Source organism: Hemiscyllium ocellatum, chromosome 9 (assembly GCF_020745735.1).
Source record: "Hemiscyllium ocellatum isolate sHemOce1 chromosome 9, sHemOce1.pat.X.cur, whole genome shotgun sequence".
NCBI lineage: Eukaryota > Metazoa > Chordata > Chondrichthyes > Orectolobiformes > Hemiscylliidae > Hemiscyllium > Hemiscyllium ocellatum.
In genome coordinates, this window is record NC_083409.1 from 113,475,213 (window position 1) to 113,497,897 (window position 22,685).

General features: G+C 45.1%; 1 protein-coding gene across 1 annotated transcript in view; it reads right to left on the minus strand.

Moving 5' to 3' along the window:
- Nucleotides 1-2,741: 2,741 nt before the first annotated feature.
- Nucleotides 2,742-22,685, minus strand: part of acadm (acyl-CoA dehydrogenase medium chain) — a 56,095-nt gene continuing 36,151 nt past the window's right edge. The window contains exons 8-12 of the mRNA XM_060830029.1: nucleotides 19,756-19,864; nucleotides 17,449-17,589; nucleotides 13,751-13,846; nucleotides 12,359-12,607; nucleotides 2,742-3,108 (exon numbers count right to left, since the gene is read on the minus strand). Of these exons, the coding sequence (XP_060686012.1) occupies nucleotides 3,037-3,108; nucleotides 12,359-12,607; nucleotides 13,751-13,846; nucleotides 17,449-17,589; nucleotides 19,756-19,864 (667 nt within the window). The 3' untranslated portion in view covers nucleotides 2,742-3,036. The remainder of the gene's footprint in view (nucleotides 3,109-12,358; nucleotides 12,608-13,750; nucleotides 13,847-17,448; nucleotides 17,590-19,755; nucleotides 19,865-22,685) is intronic.

Genomic DNA, 22,685 nt, shown 5'->3' on the forward strand with positions numbered 1-22,685 from the left:
ATGATTTGATGGAGATCAAGGTCTGACAGGGTAGACATTGAGCAGGTGCTTCCACATTTAAAGACAATGAAAATTAGCAGCCACTAAATTTCTACATTCAGAATGGCTAGAACATGGATAGTACACAGAGTGGTTGAGATCAAAAAGTGTGGTGCTGGAAAAGCACAACCGGTCAGGCAGCATCTGAGGAGCAGGAGAATCGACATTTCGAGCATAAGCTCTTCATCAGAAACATGGGGGTCCCCAAGGGGCTGAGAGATAAGTGGGAAGGGTGTGGGGCTAGGTGGGGGGGAAGGTAGCTGGGAATGTGATCGGTAGATGAAGGTGGGAGGTGATGGTGAGTGGAGGATGAAGCAGATAGGTGGGAAGGAAGATGGACAGGTAGGCACCCACATGGGAAAATCTCTTCCTACTACCCCCTTGACCACAACCTCACCTCCCATCTCCTAACTATCATCTCCCAGACCATTCAAAACCTCATTACCTCAGAAGATCTCCCACCCACAGCCTCCAACCTCATAGTCCAGGAACCCCGCACCACTCGGTTCTACCTTTTCCCCAAAATTCACAAACCTGACTGCCTCGGCCAACCAATCCTCTCAGCCTACTCCTGACTCCCCGAACCTATCGCCACATACCATGACACCGCCTAGCTCCCTTTGCTCCAGGATCTCCCCATATGCATTTGAGACACCATCCACTCTCTCCATCTCCTATATGACTTTCAGTTTCCTGTTCCCAATGCCTCATCTTCACCATGAACGTCCAATCCCTACACACATCCACCCACTATGACAAAGGCCTTCAAGCCTTCCATTTCTTCCACCAACCCAAACAGTACCCTTCCATTGAGACACTCATTCAATTGGCTGAATTGGTCCTCACCCATAACAATTTCTCCTTTTGAATCATCCCACTTTCTCCAGACCAGAGGGATAGCCATGGGCATCTGCATGGGGCCCAGCTATGCCTGTCTCTTGTCGGGTATGTGGAATAGTCCATCCTCCTAGCTACAACCCCACCTCTTCCTCCACTACACTTATGACTGTATCAGCACCACCTCGTGCTCCCATGAGGAGGTTGAACAATTCATTAACTTCACAAACACCTTCCACCTTGACCTCAAGTTCACCTGGACCATCTTGGACACCTTCCTCCCCTTCCTGGACCTCTCCATCTCAATTTCTGGTGACCGTCTCAGCACAGACATTTACCACAAACCCACAGACTCCCACAGCTACTGGGATTACATCACCTCCCACCTTGCCTCCTGTAAAAATACTATCCCTTACTCTCAATTCCTCCAACTCCGCCACATCTGATCCCAGGAGGACCAATTCCATCATAGACATCCCAGATGGCCTCCTTCTTCAAGGACTGCTATTTATTCAATGATGACCTCCAGCACATCTCCTCCACTGCCCACACCTCTGCCCTTGAACCCACCCCTCCAACTGCAACAAGGAAAGAAGTTCCCTGGTCCTCACCTTCCTCCCCACCAACTTCCGCATACATTGCGTCATCCTCCAGCAATTCCGCCACCTACAAACAAACCCCTCCACCAGGGATATATTTCCCTCCACACCCCTATCTGTGTTCCTCAGAGACCATTCCCTCTGTGACTCCCTTGTTAGGTCCATGCCCCTCACCAACCCACCCTCCCCTCCCAGCATCTTCTCCTGCTACCGCAAGATGTTCAAAACCTGCATCCACACGTCTCCCCTCACCTCCATCCAAGTTCCATAGGACCCTTCCACATTTGGCAGAGATTTACCTGCATTTTCACACAAGTCACATCCGTTACTTTCGGTTTGGTCTCCTCTACGTTGGGGAGACAGGATGCCAACTTGTGGAACATTTCAGGAACATCTCTGGGACACACACACCAAACAACCCCACTGGCGACCAATTCAACTCCCCCTCCCACTCCATCAAGGACATGCAGGTCTTGGGCCTCTTCCACTGCCAATCCCTAAACACCTGATGCTTGGAGGAGGAGCACCTCATCTTCCACCTTGGGACGCTCCAACCACATGGGATCAACATCAATTTCCCCAGTTTCCTCATCTCCCCTCATCCCCACCCCCCCATCCCAGATCCAACCCTCCAGCTCAGCACCACCATCTTGAATAGTCGTACCTGTCCATCTTCCTTCCCACCTATCCGCTCCAGCCTCCTCTCCAACCTATCACCAAGAGCCCTCCACCTACATCTACCTAATGCATTCCCAGCTACCTTCCCCCAGCCCCACCCCCCTCTCATGTATCTCTTGGCGCTCTTGTGGGTCCCCCACCTCCCCACATTTCTGATGAAGGGCTTATGCTCGAAATGTCGATCTCCTGCTCCTCGGATGCTGCCCGACCTCCTGTGTTTTCCCAATGCCACATTTTTGCCTCTGATCTCCAGCATCTGCAGTATTCACATTCTCCTGGAGGGATTGAGGTGAATAGCATGAATATGATTGAAGGAAAGCTGGGATAAACATTTGAAAGAGAAATGGTTATAAGGATGTGATGATCAAGTGAGATGAAAATCAGGTAGATCTCATGTTGAACATAAGCTCCAGCATAGATGATTTCAGTTGAACAGTCTGTTTCTGTGCTGTATGTAAGGTCAGGTCTACCATGTGAAGAACATTGGCAAGGTAACAGGAACCTTTGGTGAGAACTTTTCAGTGAGCAGGGTATCAGGTACAGGAGACTGAGACACAAAAAACAAACAAATTAAACTTCAACAACTCATTTAGCTGAAGTGCTTCTTTATTATTAGCTCTTTACTTGTTCATCTTGTTTTGTTCGATTACAGTCCACCACTAAATTTCACTTAATTCCAAAATCTCTCGAGTGCCCCATCACTGTAAATTTTTTCGATACTTTCAGAAAATGTTATAGATACAAAAAGAGGTTCTGTTCTCAAGAAAAGTAAATACTAATCCTTCTCCCCAGTGCATAGAAAGAAACATGAGTCCAGGTGGTGGAAGTCTAGGAATCAGAATTGCATTGTGAAGCATTTAGATGATGTGCACAGACAGACCCTTCACTGCTCGTATTTCTCAATGTGTTGCCGTGCAATGATCATTCTCTGGATCTGAGCAGTGCCTTCATAGATCTGGAAAAGTTATTGTCGTTAAAAAATGTAATCAGAAATTGCAGCATGATTTAGTTTGTACATGTAACAGAAACAATCAAAACTAATTTAATTTGGCACATAAGAAATAGCTGCTGTCGTTATGACTTCATGTATAAATAGCAATAAACCATTATATATGACTTGCATTTACACAGCACCTTTAATATAATAAAGATCCCCAAACAGTCCACTCAAAATCTCACACCAAGCTCCACAACGTGGTATTTGGCAGGTGACTAAAACTTGATCAAACTAGAGAGTTTTAAGCAAAGCTTTCAAGAATGAGACACAAACAGGGATTGGGTGCAGGGTGAGGTGGGGGGTGGGGGTGGATCCCAGAGCTTAGGGATCATATCGCTGAAACCATGGCCACGAATGGTTCATGCATTAAAATCAGGCATGAGTAGGAGGTTCCAACTGGAGGAGCAGAGAGAGGGACATAGATTACAGAAGTTGGTGAGCAGACTAAAGTTGGGAAGGAATCTTTTTTTAAAAAAATCAATGCATTGTCAAATTAAGTGTCAGTGACAGGATGAGAGATGAACAAAGCCAGCAGAGTTTAAAAGACTTGTATGAAAAATAGAAATAAAACAGAAACTAGCAAGGGTAGAGCCCAATGTCGGTGATGTATTGCAGGCTCCATCACTATGAGCTTGTCTGATTCACTCTGACGTAACAATGCAATGCTCATGCTCACTGAGTCATACGTGCTCATTTAAACCCCAGTAACTGAGACTTCACCAAGAGAGAGGCACTCAATGTTCAGCCACTGAAGCATTCAAGTCAGAAACAAAACCTGACAGAGGTCAGGCAAATGTCAAAAGGACTCTTTGCGTTAAACAGTGCGTAAGAAAACATCTGACTCCTGCTCACAGCTCAAACTGTGGCATTAAAGAGAAAGGAGATTGCACAATCTTCAGAAATGTGGCTGGAAAAGTTTGAAGTGCAGGGATTATTTTAATATCAGAAAACCTGCAGCCATAAATGTGTACTGAGATAAATGAGCAGAAAATGGCTTTAAAATGACACTGCTTGAGGGTTAACTATTGGAAGGAGTAACAGGAATGCAGAGTACTGGGCTAATGGCAAGATTCTTGGTCGTGTAGATGAGCTGAGAGATCTCGGTGTCCAGGTGCACAGATCCTAGAAAGTTACCACCCAGGTTGATAGGGTTGTTAAGAAGGCATATGATGTGTTAGCTTTTATTGGTAGAGGCATTGGTTTTCAGAACCATGAGGTTATTTTGCAGCTGTACAAAACTCTGATGCAGCCGCACTAGAAGTATTGGTCACTGCATTATAGGAAGGATGTGGAAGCTTTGGAAAGGTATCAGAGGAGATTTACCAGGATGCTGCCTGGTGTGGAGAGAAGGTCTTATGAGGAAAGGCTGAGGGATGTGAGGCTGTTTTCATTAGAGAGAAGAAGGTTGAGAGGTGATTTAGATTAGATTAGATTACTTACAGTGTGGAAACAGGCCCTTCGGCCCAACAAGTCCACACCGACCCGCCGAGGCACAACCCACTCAGACCCATTCCCCTGCCCCTAACACTACAGGCAATTTAGCATGGCCAATTCACCTGACCCGCACATCTTTGGACTGTGGGAGGAAACCGGAGCACCCGGAGGAAACCCACGCAGACACGGGGAGAACGTGCAAACTCCACACAGACAGTTGCCCCAGGCTGGAATTAAACCTGGGACCCTGGAGCTGTGAGGCAGCAGTGCCACCGTGCCGCCCAATTTAATTGAGACATAAGATAATCAGAGGGTTAAATAGGGTGGACAGCGAGAGCCTTTTTCCTCAGATGGTGATGGCTAGCACTGGGAGACATAGCTTTAAATTGAGGGGTGATAGATATAGTACAGAAAGTAGTAGGGGCGTGAAATGCACTGCCTGCAACAGTAGTAGACTCGCCAACGTTAAGGGCATTTAAATTGACATTGGATACTTATAGATGAGAATGGAATAGTACAGGTTAGATAGGCTTCAGATTTGTTTCACAGGGAGGCGCAACATCAAGACCGAAGGGCCTGTACTGCGCTGTCGTGCTCTATGTTCTGTTGGCTAGGTCATCAGGGAGAGATCAGACAGGGTCCCAGTTCAAAGTATCATTCATTGCAGCCTTCGATGTCCGATACATGCACTCAAATTACTTGAATGGTAAATAGGATAAGGCTGTCTAAAAAGTAAATGGGCTCCTTGGGGTTATTCATGTTGTTGGAGTGCAGTAGCAAGGATGCTATGTTTAAACGCTGTAAAACTACAGTAAGGCCTCAGCACTGCCTTTCGAAACAGCTTTCTCCTCATTTAAAAGCAGTTAAGTATTTTTAAAAATTGAATGACAAATCTGACATCAGGTGATGCAATGGATGAGATGTTAAACCAACGATTTGTCTGACCTCTCCTGAATGTTAAAGTCTATATTTGGACTACGTTGTTCAATTGAAGGCAGCATTTGGTGTGCTTGCTTTCATTGGTCAGAATATTGTGCATAAAAATTGGTTATGTCATGTTGTGGCTTTAAAGGACATTGGTGAGGCCACTTTTAGAGTATTCTGTAAATTTCTGGTTGCCTTGCTTAATAAGTTAAAGGATATTATTAAATTGGAACGGGTGCAGAATTGATTTACAAAGCTGTTACCAGGACTGGAGGCTTTGAGTGATAACAACTGGCTGGATAGGCTGGGATCTTTTTCCCTGCAGCATCGGAGGTTGAAGGGTAATGTTAGAGAAGTTTATAAAATCATGAGGGGGGTAGATAGAGTGAAGAGCAATTTTCCCCAGGGTAGGGAGCTCAAAACTAAACAGCATAATTTTACTGTGAGAGGAGAAATATTTGCAGGTCCGAAATCAAGTTTCAGGGACACAAGATGGCACCGACAAGCAAGAAGTTGGTTTGAAGTGTGTCTACTTCAACGCCAGGAGCATCCGGAATAAGGTGGGTGAACCTGCAGCATGGGTTGGTACCTGGGACTTCAATGTTGTGGCCATTTTGGAGACATGGATAGAGCAGGGACAGGAATGGGTGTTGCAGGTTCCAGGATTTAGATGTTTCAGTAAGAACAGAGAAGATGGTAAAAAGAGGGGGAGGGTGTAGCATTGTTGGTCAAGGAAAGTATTACAGTTGCAGAAAGGATGTTTGGGGACTCGTCACCTGAGGTAGTGTGGGCTGAGGTTAGAAACAGGAAAGGAGAGGTCACCCTGTTGGAAGTTTTCTACAGGCCTCTGAATAGTTCCAGAGATGTAGAGGAAAGGATAGCAAAGATGATTCTGGGTAGGAGCGAGACAGACAGGGTAGTTGTCATGGGGAACTTCAACTTTCCAAATATTGACTGGGAACACTGTAGTATGAGTACTATAGATGGGTCAGTTTTTGTCCAGTGTGCGCAAGAGGGCTTCCTGACACAGTATGTAGACAGGCCTATTTGGGGCGAAGCCACATTGGATTTGGTACTGGGTAATGAGCCAGGCCAGGTGTTAGACTTGGATGTAGGTGAGCACTTTGGTGGTAGCGATCACAATTCTGTCATGTTTACATTAGTGATGGAAAGGAATAGGTGTATACCACAGGGCAAGAGTTACAGCTGGGGGAAAGGCAATTACGATGTGATTAGGCAAGATTTAGGAAGCATAGGATGGGGAAGGAAACTGCAGGGAATAGGCACATTAGAAATGTGGAGCTTATTCAAAGGAAAAGCTCCTGTGTGTCCTAGATAAGTATGTACCTGTCAGGCAGGGAGGAAGCTGTAGACCGCAGGAGCCGTGGTTTACGAAGGAAGTGGAATCTCTGGTCAAGAGGAAGAAGAAGGCTTATGTTAAGATGAGATGTGAAGGCTTAGTTAGGGTGCTTGAGGGTTACAAGGTAGCCAGGAAAGACCTAAGGAGAGAGCTCAGAAGATCCAGGAGGAGACATGAGAAGTTGTTGGCGGATATTTAATTGGGGAAAAGGAAACTATGATACTATCAGATGTGAGTTGGGAAGCATGGACTGGGAGCAATTGCTCCATGGAAAGGGCACAGCAGGTATGTAGAGACTGTTTAAGGAACAGTTGTTGCGAGTGATGTATAAATGTGTTCCTCTGAGACAGGCAAGAAGGGGTAAGATAAAGGAACCTTGGATGACGAGAGCGGAGGAGCTTCTCGTCAAAAGAAAGAAGGTAGCTTACATAGGTGGAGGAAGCAAGGGTCTTGCTCAGCTCTAGAGGATTACAGGCAGGCGAGGAAGGAGCTCAAAAATGGTCTGAGGAGAGCCAGGAGGGGGCACGAAAAAGGCTTGGCAGGAAGGATTAGGGAGAATCCAAAGGAATTTACACATACGTGGGGAATAAGAGAATGATCAAAGAAAGTGTAGGGCCGATCAGGGATAGCATAGGGAACTTGTGTATAGAGTCTGAGGAGGTAGGGGAAGCCTTAAATGAGTTTTTTGCTTCTGTCTTTATTAAAGAAAAGGACCTTGTAGTGAATGAAACCATTGAGGAGCAGGTAAGCATGCTGGAACGGATAGAGATTAAGGAAGCTGATGTGCTGAAAATTTTGACAAACATTAAGATTGACAAGTCGCCAAGGCCAGACCAGATTTGTCCTCGGATGCTTTGGGAAGCGAGAAATGAGATTGCTTCGCCGCTTGCGAAGATCTTTCCATCCTCGCTCTCCACTGGAGTCATACCGGAGGACTGGAGGGAGGCAAATGTAATTCCTCTCTTCAATAAAAGAAATAGGGAAATTCCCAGCAATTACAGACCAGTCAGTCTCACGTCTGTCATCTGCAAGGTGATAGAAAGAATTCTGAGGGATAGGATTTATGACCATCTGGACGAGCATGGCTTGATTAAATGCAGTCAGCACGGCTTTGTGAGGGGCAGGTCATGCCTCACAAACCTTATCAAATTCTTTGAGAATGTGACGAGAAAAGTTGATGAGAGTCAAGCAGTGGATTTGGTGTATATGGACTTCAGTGAGGCATTTGATAAGGTTCCCCATGGTAGGCTCATTCAGAAGGTCAGGAGGAATGGGATACAGGGAAATTTAGCTGCCTGGATACAGAATTGGCTGGTCGACAGAAGACAGTGAGTGGTAGTGGAAGGAAAGTATTCTGCCTGGAAGTCAGTGGTGAGTGGTGTTCCACAGGGCTCTGTTCTTGGGCCTCTACTCTTTGTAATTTTTATTCATGACTTGGATGAGGAGATTGAAGGATGGGCTAGCAAGTTTGCAGATGACACAAAGGTTGGAGGTGTTGTTGACAGTATAGAGGACTGTTGTAGGCTGCAGCGTGACATTGACAGGATGCAGAGATGGGCTGAGAGGTGGCAGATGGAGTTCAACCTGGATAAATACAAAGTGATGCATTTTGGAAGGTCGAACTTGAAAGTTGAGTACAGGATTAAAGACAGGATTCTTGGCAGTGTGGAGGAACAGAAGGATCTTGGGGTTCAGGTACATAGATCCCTTAAAATTACCACCAAAGTGGACAGGGTTGTTAAGAAAGCATATGGTGTTTTGGCTTTCATTCACAGGGGGATTGAGTTTAAGAGCCATGAGAACTTGTTGCAGCTCTATAAAACTTTGTTTAGACCGCACTTGGAATACTGCATCCAGTTCTGGAGAAGATTAACACTTGAGGTTTGAAATGTTATTAAATTAATATTTGACATGCACAAATAAGCTAAATATAGAAGAAAATATAGAAACAGATGAATGTAAACTAGTGGAGTTGTTTTAAATTCTGTCATTGAATATTAACATTGATGGCGACGACCATTTATTGCCCTTGAGGTGGCGATAGGGAGCACTCCCTGAATTACTATGGTCCATATTGTGTTGGAACTTCCACAGTAAGTTAGGAAGGCAGCGGAAACCAGAGTAATTATTTTCTTAAATGCCTCTACTTGTAAATTCAGAAAGTAAATAAAGCAAGATTAGATAGGCATACTAATGCAGGTTTTGCTGAGAGTTTCTGGTCAGCATCATCATCCTGAGCCACTACATCAGCCTGCAATTCTCTAACTCCAGTTTGTGGGAAAGACTAGAAATAGAGGAATCAGTTTAAAGGTCTGCTGTCATCTATTTTAGGCAGACATGAAGAGGTGACTTATTTCTCAAAGAATGTCACTGGTTTGTGGAACTTGCTTGCCCCAAAGGAAATGGAGTCATTGAAGAGTTTTGAGGCAGAGGTGGATAGATTCTTGAAAAACAAGGGAGTCGAGGAGTACCTGGGAAAGGCAGCAAAGTGTTGTTGAGGCCACAATTCAATCAGCCATCGTGTTACTGAATGGAGTAGGCTGAAGGGGCCAAATGGCCTACTCCTGCTCCAAATTCTTCAGTTTGTAAGTTCAGCTTTGTGTTGTTGAGCTGGAATCTTGAGAAGCAGACATCACAGCGAAGGGTGTGTCACCTGAACCCTTTCGCCTGAAGGTTTAGTAGCAGCACAAGCCTGCTTAGAAATTAGGGATATGAAGATCTGACTGCGAGTCAGCCAGCTTAATGAAACCCCTGTGCAATGGTGCAGAAGCCTCATTCAATAGATACGCGATGTGGGCTGCCTGTGAGGGTGATGGCACTGTCTGCAAGGTGCTATGGGCAGCATTCAAGTGTGGGCAGTGAACAGGAGTTTGTTACTACTGTGGCATTGTAATGTTTTCTGAAATCTCAAAACACTTTTTTAGATTAGATTAGACTTACAGTGTGGAAACAGGCCCTTCGGCCCAACAAGTCCACACCGACCCGCCGAAGCGCAACCCACCCATACCCCTTACCTAACACTACGGGGAATTTAGCATGGCCAATTCACCTGACCCGCACATCTTTGGACTGTGGGAGGAAACCGGAGCACCCGGAGGAAACCCACGCAGACACGGGGAGAATGTGCAAACTCCACACAGTCAGTCGCCTGAGGTGGGAATTGAACCCAGGTCCCTGGCGCTGTGAGGCAGCAGTGCTAACCACTGTGCCACCGTGCTGCCCACCGTGCTGCTTCACAGCCAATGGCACACTGTTGAAATGTTGGAGCTGCAATCACCAACACACACATACAGCAAGCTCTGACAAACAGTCAAGTTACAATAATCAAATAACATGCGTGATGCTGATTGAGGGGTAAATATTGGCCAGGTAGGCTGGGATAAAGAGCCAGCTTTCTGAAGTTGTGCTGAGGAATCAGATGGAGCAGATTGGCTCTCAGTTAACACCTGATCTGAAAGACAGCACCTTTGACAATGGAGCACTCCCTCAGTAGTGTACTAGACCGACAGGCTTGATTTTTTGCCCTCAAGTTCTTTCATGGGCCTTCAACTTAGAACCTTATGGCTCAGCAATGAGGGTGCAGCAAACTGAACCATAGCTAGAACAGAACATGGTGTGGGAAAATATCACAGTTAAAAAAACACAATGGAGAAACAGAATTTTATTTTCAGCACAGAGATTAGTATATGTTGGCATACAGAGGGGACTGGGTGTTCTTGAGATGTAGACTCAAAGTTAACATGAAAGTACTAGAAATTAGAAAGGCAAACGGTATGCGAGCCTTTATCACTCTGGGATTATAAATACTTTTAAGGGCTTTAGTGACTGAACAAATGCAGTACAGTGTTTGGGCTTTGGGTCTTCTTACTCAACAAAGGATATCTTGCCTTAAGGGGGAGTGAGCTGAGGTTTTATTGGACTGCTTCTTGGGGTGTATGGATTGTCAGTGCAGAGACTGGACAGGCAACATCTATAATCCTGAAATCATGAAGAATGGGAGGTAATCTGATTGAATTGGCGAAGGGACTTGACAGGGTAGATGCTGGCAAGATGCTTCTTGATTGGGCAGCACAGTGGCACAGTGGTTAGCACTGCTGCCTCACAGCGCCAGAGACCCGGGTTCAATTCACGCCTCAGACAACTGACTGTGTGGAGTTTGCACATTCTCCCCATGTCTGTGTGGGTTTCCTCCAGGTACTCCAGTTTCCTCCCACAGTCCAAAACTGTGCAGGTTAGGTGAATTGGCCATGCTAAATTGCCCGTAGTGTTAGGTGATGGGGTAAATGTAGGAGAATAGGTCTGGGTGGATTGTGCTTTAGCAGGTCGGTGTGGACTTGTTGGGCTGAAGGGCCTGTTTCCACACTGTAAGTAATCTAATGAAATCGAGAAAACTGAGCTGCAGTCTCAGACTGGGCGAGTCAATTGGGACACAGCTGAGGAGAAACACTTTATTCTGAATCTTTGCAACATGTAATCCCCAGACAACTACAACCGGAACATATTTAAGACAAACATGAATGGCATTGATATACTAAGGCAATTAAGGGACATGATGATCGGACACGATGGCCAGGAGGAGATGGGCAGTGCAGGCTAGAGGTTCAGTTAGCTGACTGCTGCTCCTATTGCTTGTGTTCTTATCAAGACAGGTGTTTCTCCCTCAACTAGCAATGAAGGGACAGGTGCTCAAAATCAGAGCACTTCAGATCAGAAAACAAGAACAAACTACTCCCAACAGCAACAGAGTCAGTGAGCAGAGGATACAAATCTGATGGAAATGGCCACAGAGCTGGAGGTGAGGGGACGGAAATAATTGCTTACACAGTGAGGTTTTGAGATCTGAAAGGCTGGTGAGAAAAAATAATTCAATCATATCTTGCAACAGGAAGTTAGAACTTGAAAACTTGTAGGGCTATGGAGCAACAGTGGGTGAAAATGGGACAAATTGGATAGCTCTTTCAAGAAGCTGACAGATATGATGGGCCAAGTGAGCTCCCGTGTGCTGCACCATTTGGTTACCCTGAGATTTGGCAACAGACTGTTATATTCTTTAATTTCGCAACAACGTGGTGGGCAAACAACAGGCAATTAGCAACATTAATGTAAAATACTGGATGCTGGAAATTTGAAACTGTGACAAAAACTGCTGAAAATAATTCTGGCAGCTTCTGATGATAGAGAAGCAGTTAATGTTTCGGATCGATCACCTTTCAATGGCCAATTATCAATCCACGTACCAAATGAGGGCATTAAAAAACTCATTATCTTGTCATCATCTCATTATTGCTTATGGATAGCTTGATGCACTAAACTGGATTGCTGTGTTCCCTATGTTACAGCAAGTACACAAGAAAAATTTCTCTTATCTATAAAATGTTTGGTTTGCACTGAGTTTGTGAAAACCACGGCAGAAATGCATCTCTCTTTCTTGTTTGAAGGACCAGTACAAATTTCAATCAATGTAAAAAAATTAGACATTGTGCTACTTGCCTGGTAGATTTTAGCATCTCTCATCAGTTTCTCGACAGGATATTCACTGTTGAAACCATTGCCCCCAAAGATCTGGACAGCATCACTTGCAACCTGATTGGCGATGTCTCCCGCAAAGGCTTTCGCGATGGAGGCGTAGTACGTGTTCCTCCGTCCCTGGTCCACTTCCCAGGCCGCTCTCTGGTAACCTAATCGTGCCAATTCCACCTTCATGGCCATGTTTGCCAGCATGAAGGAAATTGCCTGATGCTGTACACACAGAGGGAGGAACAACATTCAGCTGAGGCATGGGTATCACTGTTACATTTCCCCAACCCAACTTTGCCCCCTCAGAATCCTGCATTACAGGAGGTCATTCTGTCCAGCGTGCCTGTGCTGATTTGCTGAAACAGCTATCCAATTAATCCACACCCCCCAAAACACTTCCACCTGATTTAATCTGTCAAGATTTCATTGTTTTGAACATCTCAATTAAATCTCCTCTTCACCTTGTCTCCTCCAAGACAAATAGCCCCAATCTCTTTAGTCTCTCATATTATCGAAGTTCCTCAGTTGTGGTATCCCCCACTACAGTGATCCTTACAGAGACCAGTTTATTTCATCACATTTATATCAGTTATGCCTGATGCTATGACTCCAACAGGAGTGGTGGCTGGTAATCAGGGCCAGTACTCCATGAGCAGCACCAAAAGTACAAAAGTTTTATTTAATCACTAAAACAGTCAATATGTTTCTATCTATTACAGTTATCCAGAACAAGGAGAGACTTTCACTAGTTTGATTCAGCAGACCCAGTTCCAAGTCAGGATGGTGTGTGACTTGGAAGGGAACTTGAACATCGTGGCATTCCCGGGCATCTGCTGCTGTTATCAGGAGAAAGTGAGGACTGCAGATGCTGGAGATCAGAGTCGAGTGTGGTGCTGAAAAAGCACAGCAAGTCAGACAGCATCCGAGGAGCAGGAGAGTCGACATTTTGAGCAAGAGCCCTTCGTCTGGAATGAGGCTTGTGAGCTGAGGGGGTAGAGAGATAAATGGGGCGGGGGGAGGCGCTGAGAGTGCAATAGGTAGATGGAGGGGAGTGATAGGTCGGAGAGGAGGGTGGAGTGGATAGGTGGGAAGGAAGATGGACAGGTAGGACAGGTCAAGAGGGCAGTGCCAAGTTGGAAGGTGGGGAGAGGGGAAATGAGGAAATTGGGAAGCAAGGGGGCAGAGATGCAGAGGTTCAGAGATGGAATCCCAGAGCTTAGTACCAAGGCAGCAATTGAAACTGGAGATCCTTAAGCAGAGGGTGCATAGCCAGAGGGGCTTAGAGAGATAGAGAGGACATTAGTAGACCTGAACACGAGAATGAACATTTTACATTTGAGGAATTGTTACAATGCTTAACCTTACCTGTGCGAGCAATCTTCCAAAGGTTTTCCTTTCCAAAGCATACTTGGTAGCTTCATCCAAGGCTCTCTGGGCTAAACCAACTGCTCCAGCAGCAACCTGTGAATATATTCGTCCGTACAGGAGGCAGAGTTCAGTTATAGATCCCAAACATCCCAAGGATGATAGACACTGTACTATTTATTGCACATTGTGAACCAGTCTGTACTTTAATTAGGCTTGACCTTTCCATCACTGAATACAATAAATTTTCCAATTAAGTTTAAATACTGGACCATAAAACTAGGGACCCTTAGGGTAGTTCTGTGCAGTCGGGAAGTGGGAGATCGGAGGGAGAAAAGCACAAGGAAATGTGCTTTTAAATGAGCCTGAATCTGTGGTCTCTTCTACCTCAAAGAAACAGAGTAATGTGCAATGAGGTAGAGGTGATGACGAGCTGAAGGCGAAGGAACCACTAGGGGGCAGTGACCATACTATGATCGAATTCACTCTGCAGTTTGAGAGGGAGAAGCTGGAATCGGATGTTATAATAAAATAATTGAGTAAAGGCAACTACAGAGACATGAGGGAGGAGCTGGCCAGAGTTGTTTGCTTCAGGAAACCGAGCAGGGAAGACAGTGCAGCAGGAAACGCAGAGGTTTCTGGGGTAATTCAAGAGGCACAGCAGAAATTCATCTCAAGGAAGAAAAAAACATAGCTGACAATGGAAGTTAGGAACAGCTTCAAAGCAAAAGGAGCAGCATACAATGTGGTGAGGATTAATGGGAAGCCAGAGGATTGGAAATGCTTGAAAAACCAGCAGAAGGCAAATAAAAAACAGTGGGGGGTGACGGGGGAGATGAAATAGGAGAGGAAGCTAGCTAGTAATATTTTAAAAAAAGGATTGCAAGAATTATTTTAGAAATCTAAAAAGGTAAGAGAGAGAGACAAGAATGGACATTGAAACAATGGAAAATGAGGCTGGAAAAGTAGTAATGGGGAACAAAGAAAAGGCTGAAGAACTGACTAAGTACTTTGCACCAGTTTTCACAGTGGAAGACTCCAACAGCTTATCAGAATTCCAAGAGAGTCAAGAAGCAACGATGGGTGCAGTGGCCATCATTAGGGAAAAGGAGCTCAGCAAGCTGAAAGGTCTAAAGTTGGATAAGTCACCTGGACAAGATAGATTATATCTGAGGGATCTGATGGAGATAGCTGAGGAGGTTGTGGAAGAGTTAGTGTGATCTTTCAGGAATCACTGGAGTCAAGGAGGGTCCGAGAGGCCTAGGAAATGATTTATGTAACAGCCCTGCTTGAGAAGGGAGGAAGACAGAAGACTGGAAACTACAGGCCTGTTAGCCTGACCTTGGTCGTTGGTAGGATTTTAGAGTCTATTATTAAGAATGAGATTGCGGAGTACTTGGAAGTGAATGGTAAAACCAGGCTGAGTCAGGGAAGTTAATTGAAACATATTTAACACTGGATGGGCTGGACAGAGTAGATGGAGGGAAGATGTTTCCATTGGTAGGAGAGACTAGGACCCAAAGGCGCAGTCTTAAAATAAAGAGAAGACCTTTTAGAATGAAAATAAGGAGAAACTTCTTCAGCCAGAGAGTGGGGAATCTATGTAATTCATTACCACAGGAGGCTGTGTAGACCAGATCATTGAGTATATTTAGAACGGAGATAGATAGGTTCCTGAGTATTAAGGGGATCCAGGATATGGGGAGAAAGCAGGAGAAATGGGGTTGATGATTGAATGGCTGAGCAAACTCAATGGATCGAAATGGCCTAATTTCTGCTCCAATGTCTTATGGTTTCACCAAGGAGAGGTTATACCTGACAAGTCTGTTAGAATTGTTTGAGAAGGTAATGTGCAAGTTAGACAAAGGAGAGCCAGTGGACATGATCTATTTGGATTTCCAGAACGTCACACAGGAGATTGCTCAACCATACAAGAGCCCATGGTGTAGTGACATGGACAGAAGATTGGCTGACTGGCAGAAGGTAGAGAGTAGGCATAGAGGGGTCATTTCCAGATGGCAGGCAATGAATGGTCAATTTCTGCAGGGATCAGTGTTGGGACCACACTATTCACATTATACAGTAATGATCTGCATGAAGGAACTGAGGGCATTGTTGGTTTATTTGCAAAAGATGCAAAGGTAGGTGCAGGGGTAGACAGTATTGAGGAAGCAGGGAGGCTGGACAGAGTAGATGGAGGGAAGATGTTTCCATTGGTAGGAGAGACTAGGACCCAAAGGCGCAGTCTTAAAATAAAGAGAAGACCTTTTAGAGGCTAATAGAGTGGGCAAAGAAGTGGCAGATGGAATACAATGTAGAAACTTGTGCGGTTATGCGCTTTGGTAGAAAGGATAGAGGCACAGACGATATTTTAAAGAGAGAAAGGCTTCAGAAGTCAGTAGCACAACGGGACTTGGGAGTCCTAGTTCAGCTTTCTCTTAGGTTAACATGCAGGTTCAGTTGGCAATTTGGATAGCAAATGTAATGTTAATATTCATTTCAAGGGGGTTAGAATACAAGAGCAGAGAAGTACTACTGAGGCTGTATAAGAATCTGGTTAGACCGTATTTGGAATATTGTGAGCGCTGTTGGGCCCTGTATCTAAGGAAGGATGTGCTGGCTTTGGGTGGATCTAGAGGAGGTTCACAAGAATGATCCTGGGGGTGAAGGGCTTGTCATGTGAGGAGCTGTTGAGGACTTTGGTCTGTATTCCTGGAGATTAGAAAGATGAGGGAGAAACTGATTGAAATTTACAGAATACTAAGAGGCCTGATAGAGTGAATGTGAAGATGATGTTTCCACCGGTAGGAGGGACTAGCAATCGAAGGCACATCTTCATCGTGTCAGTTAGAAATGTTAGTCCCTGCACTAGGAGGAATTTCTTCAGCTAGAGGGTGAGGAAATCTGTGGAACTCATTGCTGGAGAAGGCTGTGGAGGCCAAGTAATTGAGTTTATTAAAATTCAGAGATAGACAAGTTTTGATTGGTAAGGGGATTGATGGTTATGGGGAGGAGATAGGGGAAAGGGGTTAAGAAACACTATCAGCCATGACGGAATGGCAGAGCAGACTCAATAGGGTGGCATGGTGGCTCAGTGGTTAGCACTGCCTCACAGCACCAGAGACTCAGGTTCAATTCCAGTCTTGGGCGACTGTGTTGAGTTTGCACATTCTCCCCATGTCTGTGTGGGTTTCCTCCCCCAATCCAAAGATGCGCAGGTTAAATGAATTGGCCAGGCTAAAGTGTTCAGGGATGTGTAGGTTATGTGCATTTGTTAGGGCAAATATAGGATAATAGGGTAGGAGAATGGGTCTGGACGGAGGATCGGTGTGGACTTGTCGGATCAAAGGGCCTGTTTCCACACTGTAAGGAATCCACGATGGGCCAAATGGTCGAATTCTGCTCTTGCATCTTGTAATTTTATGGAATTTGGCCTAAGGGTGTGGTGAGTATCATCAAAAGCATTCTGCAGCTTTTAGTGTGTACACTGAGCATGGAGATTTCCATACTGTATAAAACAAGCTTTGTTTCAGTGTTTGCTTCTGACGCTCACACGGTGTAAGTGGTGGCTTTGTTCCAATAAAGATTCAACTCAACATTTAAAACGTCACTTCTAGTTGTCTGATAATACTTCATACATCCTCCAATGCCTCACCCCAACATTCCAGACATTTAAGTCAGCTGTAAACCCTACTCACCGGTGGTCTGGTTTTGTCAAACGCTCCCATTGCAATTTTGAAGCCAGCTCCCTCACCAATGAGGACATTCTCCTTGGGCACTCGCACATCTTCAAAAACAATGCCTCTAGTATCGGAACAGCGCTGACCCATGTTCATCTCCTAGCCCAACAACACTGACGTCAATATTAAAAAGATTCAGACATCATGTTGAGCTAATGCATGGCCATGTTTCTCTGTCAATATTTAAAATGGTTAATTAAACAATCACTGGGCAGAGGGTAGAGGTTGGTATTGTGAAGGGACGTATTCAAAGGTACTGAAAAGCTTCACCATTCAATCTGAGCTTGTGACTGCTTTGTACATCTGCTCATCGATTACACAACTTAAATTGTGCGTCAAAATTATAGTCATAGAGCATGGAAACAGAGGCTTCAGTTCAACCAGTCCATGCTCAACATGATCCCAAACTAAATTAGTCCCATCTGCCTCTGTTTGGCTCATATCCCACCAAGTCTTTCCTATTCACTATCCAAATGTCTTTTATACGCTGTAAGTGTACCTGCGTCCATCACTTTGCCCTCCTGTCTTTTTTAAATTTTTCTCCTCTCACCTCAAAAATATGCTGCATTTTGAACTTTCCCACCCTAGGGAAAAGACCCTTTCTATTCACTTTATCTATGCACCTCATGAGTCCTTTCTGAACCCTCTCCAATTTAATAACATCCTTCCTATAACAGGGCAACCAAAACTGCATAGTACACCAGAGAAGACATCAACAATACCCTGTACAACCTCATGACATCCTAACCCCCATTAGCAAAGCTCTGAGCAAAGAAGGTAAGTGTGCTAAACACCTTCTTAACCATCCTGTCTACCAGCGTAAATTTCAAAGAATTACGTACCTGAACCCCAAGGTCTCATTGTCCCACAATACTACCTTAGGGCCCTACCATTAATTGTATAAGTCTTGCCCTTATTTGTTTTATCAAAATGTAATATCTCACATTTACCCAAATTAAACTCCATCTGCCATTCCTCAGCCCATTGAGCTATTTGATCAAGATCTCTTTGCAATCTTAGATAACCTTCTTTACTGTCAACTATACCACCAATTTTGTCATCGTTCACAAACCTATTAACCATGCCACCTATATTCTCATCCTAATCATTTATAAAAATGGCAAACAAAAGTGGACCCAGTACTGATCCCTGTGGAACACTGCTAGTCACAGGCCTCCAGTCCGATAAACAAACCTCCACCACCACCCTCTGTCTCCTACTGTCAAGCCAATTTCATATCCAATTGGCAAGCTCACCCAATCCCACATGATCTAACTTTACTAATTAGTCTATCATGCAGAACCTTATCAACTGAAGTCTACTGCTCTTCCCTCAACCGTTTTGGTTATTTCCTCAAAAAAACTCATCAAGTTTATGAGACACTATTTCTCTCACACAAAACAATGCTTACAATCCTTAATCAGTCCTTCCCTCTCCAAAAGCATGTAAATCCTATCTTTCAGAACCATCTCCAATAACTTACCCACCACGATGTCAGACCTACAGGTCTTAGATCCCAGGCTTCTCCTTACAGCCTTTCTTAAACAAGGTACAACATTAGCCACCCTCCAATCCTCCGATACCTCACCCATGATTAGAAATGATACAAATATCTCTGCTAGGGGCCATGCAATTTCTTCCCTAACTTCTCACAACATCCTGGGACACAATGGTCAGGTCCCGGAGATTTATACACTTCCTTTTTCGGAGACCTCCAGTACTTCCTCTTGAGTAATGTGAAATTTTCAAAACATCAATATTTGTTTCCCTGGGTTCTCTAGTCTCTATTTCCTTCTCCACAGTAAAAACAGACTAAAAATAGTCATTTAGTATCTCTCCCATCTCCAGAGGTTCAACATACAGATAACCCTGTTGATTTTTAAGAGGTCCTACTCTCTCTCTAGTTGCTATTTTGCTCTTTAATGTACTTGTAGAATCTCTCTGGATTATCTGCCAAGGCTACCTCATTTCCCTCTCAAGAATGCCCCTATACTCTTTATACTCTTCAAGAGATTTATTTGATCCCAGTTGTCGATCTCAGAATGTTTATTCTTGACTAGAACCTCAACATCTTCATTCATCCACTGTTCTCTAACCTTACCAGCTGTACTTTTTACTCTAACAGGAACATAATGCCTCTGAACTCTAATTATCACACTTTTGAAATCCTCCCACTTGTCAGTTGCCCCTTTACCTGTGAACAGTTTATTCCAGTCAACTTTTGAATCATTGAAACATTTCTGCATAAAAACACATGCTAAATACCTTCCTTCCAATCTGGATTCCAGGCGAGTCAGCATCTACAATGAAGCCAGTGAAAGCCTTGCCTGCAGAGGCTTTCGGATCTGGGTCAGAGCGAGCGAGGAGAAAATACCTGGAGCAAAACAAACATTTAAAAATGATTGACCATTTGCAAATGATCCACTCCAATTTTATTTTTTAAAGAAACTTATTTTCTACAGTTAGGAGGTTTTGGTTTCCTCTTTTAGTCTCTGAAATGCTGGAGGGCATCCTGTAACAGCTCCAGGCCCCGATGAAGCCACTCTCCTGAGTAAGTCATTAAAGAGAAGCTGCAAACATCCTAGAGATTGCTCAGCTTCAGATTGTTTACTTGCCCCGGATCCCTGTGCTACCACTCCCCAACTCTGACTGAGATTCCAATTCACAAACTCCCAAAAATGTTAGTTGACATTATGGCTGTAGGTGAGGCCTGCAGTTTAACTTAGAGCCCCATAACTTCTTTTTAAAAAGCCATCACAGAAATACAAATCTTCATAAATCACTGGTTCAGGCCCAGCTAGAGGACCATGTCCAGTTCTGGACTCCACGTGAAGAAGAATGCCATGCCTTGGAGACAGCGTGGAGGAGATTTACTAAAACGGGACCAAAAACAAGAGGGCACAGCTTTAAACTGATTTGCAAAAGAAGGAAATGAGAGATGAGAAAAAAAAAACCCTTCCCATTTAGTGAGTATTCAGGAGCTGGAATACACTACCTGGACGGCATCAAGAAGGCATTATTTAAATAGAAACAACTTGGAGGGGTACGGGGGAAAGAAAAACAGATATTATCAGTTTTGAGGAAGAGTCATCAGACCCGAAATGTTAACTCTAATTTCTCTTCACAGATGCTGCCAGACCTGCTGAGTTTTCCAGCAACTTCTGTTTCTGGAAGTCTCTATATCGGTGAGAACCTTCTGGCTTTGCATACTCGCACTTGAAATGTCTTGGTCCACCTGTCCGGAGACAGCAGGGACTTGTTGATCAAATCATTGTGATAATTAAACAGTGAAGAAATCTTCCAGAGATCATCTTCACTTTGACAGATATTACTCAGCAAAAGAAAAATGTAACCAATAAGAGGAAGAGCCTCTTGAATCTGTCCAGCTCTTCAGTAAGATCATGGCTGATCTTATAAATCAATCCTACTCTATGCTCTATCCTCAGATACCTCAAGCAAGAATCTATTGATCTCGGTCTCGAATTAACAGAATGACTGGCATAGAAAATTCCAAAGATTCACGACTAAAAGAGTAGAAGTAAATCCCAAAATAAAAGTTGAAAGAGAAACAATGTTTGAAGAGGAAACTATCTGTTTCATGAACCATTTACACCTAAATAGGTGCTGTTGTCACAGGGACCCCTTGAAGCCCAGCTTGCACTAACATCTTCAGCTTCCATGAGAACCGCATCATCGATGAACTGACCCCTCACCTCCTACCTCCTTCAGATTTTCAATACACAGGTAAGTTTGCAATACTTGAATCTGCAGGTGTATGGAACAATTTCCTCACATGTTTCAATGGTCTGCATCCTGTGCTCAAATTAACATTCAAAATGCAGCAGTCAACTTCCGTAATTACACCGGCACCACTCCCCACCTCTTCCTCCGCTACATTGATGACTGCATTGGCGCCACCTCGTGCTCCCGCGAGGAGGTTGAGTAATTCATCAACTTCACCAACACATTCCACCCTAACCTTAAATTTACCTGGACCATCTCTGACACCTCCCTCCCCTTCCTGGACCTCTCCATCTCCTTTAATTTCGACCGACTTGACACTGACATTTTTTACAAACCCACCGACTCTCACAGCTACCTGGATTACACCTCTTCCCACCCTACCTCTTGCAAAAATGCCATCCTATATTCCCAATTCCTCCACCTCTGCCATATCTGCTCCCAGGAGGACCAGTTCCACCACAGAACACACCAGATGGCCTCCTTCTTTAGAGACCTCAATTGCCGTTCCCACGTGGTTAAAGATGCCCTCAACGCATCTCGTCCATATCCCGCACCTCCGCCCTCAGACCCCATCCCTCCAACCGTAACAAGGACATAATGCCCCTGGTGCTCACCTTTCACCCTACAAACCTTCGCATAAACCAAATCATCCATCGACATTTCCACCACCTCCAAACAGACCCCACCACCAGGGATATATTTCCCTCCCCACCCCTTTCCGCCTTCTGCAAAGACTGTTCCCTCCGTGATGCCTCCCAACAACCCACCTTCCCATCCTGGCACCTTCCCCTGCCACCGCAGGAATTGCAAACCTGCGGCCACACCTCCTCCCTCACCTCTATCCAAGGCCCTAAAGGAGCCTTCCACATCTATCAACGTTTTACCTGCACATCCATCAATATCATTTATTGTATCCGTTGCTCCCGATGCGGTCTCCTCTACATTGGGGAGACTGGACACCTCCTAGCAGAGAGCTTTAGGGAACATCTCCGGGACACCCGCACCAATCAACCACATCGCCCTGTGGCCCAACATTTCAACTCCCCCTCCCACTCTGCCGAGGACATAGAGGTCCTGGGCCTCCTTCACCGCCGCTCCCTCTCCAACAGACGCCTGGAAGAAGAATGCCTCGGAACACTTCAACCCCAGGGCAATGATGTGGACTTCAACAGCTTCCTCATTTCCCCTTCTCCCACCTCATCCTAGTTTCAAACTTCCAGCTCAGCACTGTCCCCATGACTTGTCCGGACTTGTCCTACCTGCCGATCTCCTTTTCCACCTATCCACTCCACCCTCTCCTCCCTGACCTATCACCTTCAACCCCCCCCCCACCCACACCCCCCCCCCCACCCACACCCCCCCCCCCCCCCCACACCCCACCCCCCCCCACCCACCCCCCCCCCACACCCCCCCACACCCCACCCCCCCCACCCCCACACCCCCCCCCCCCA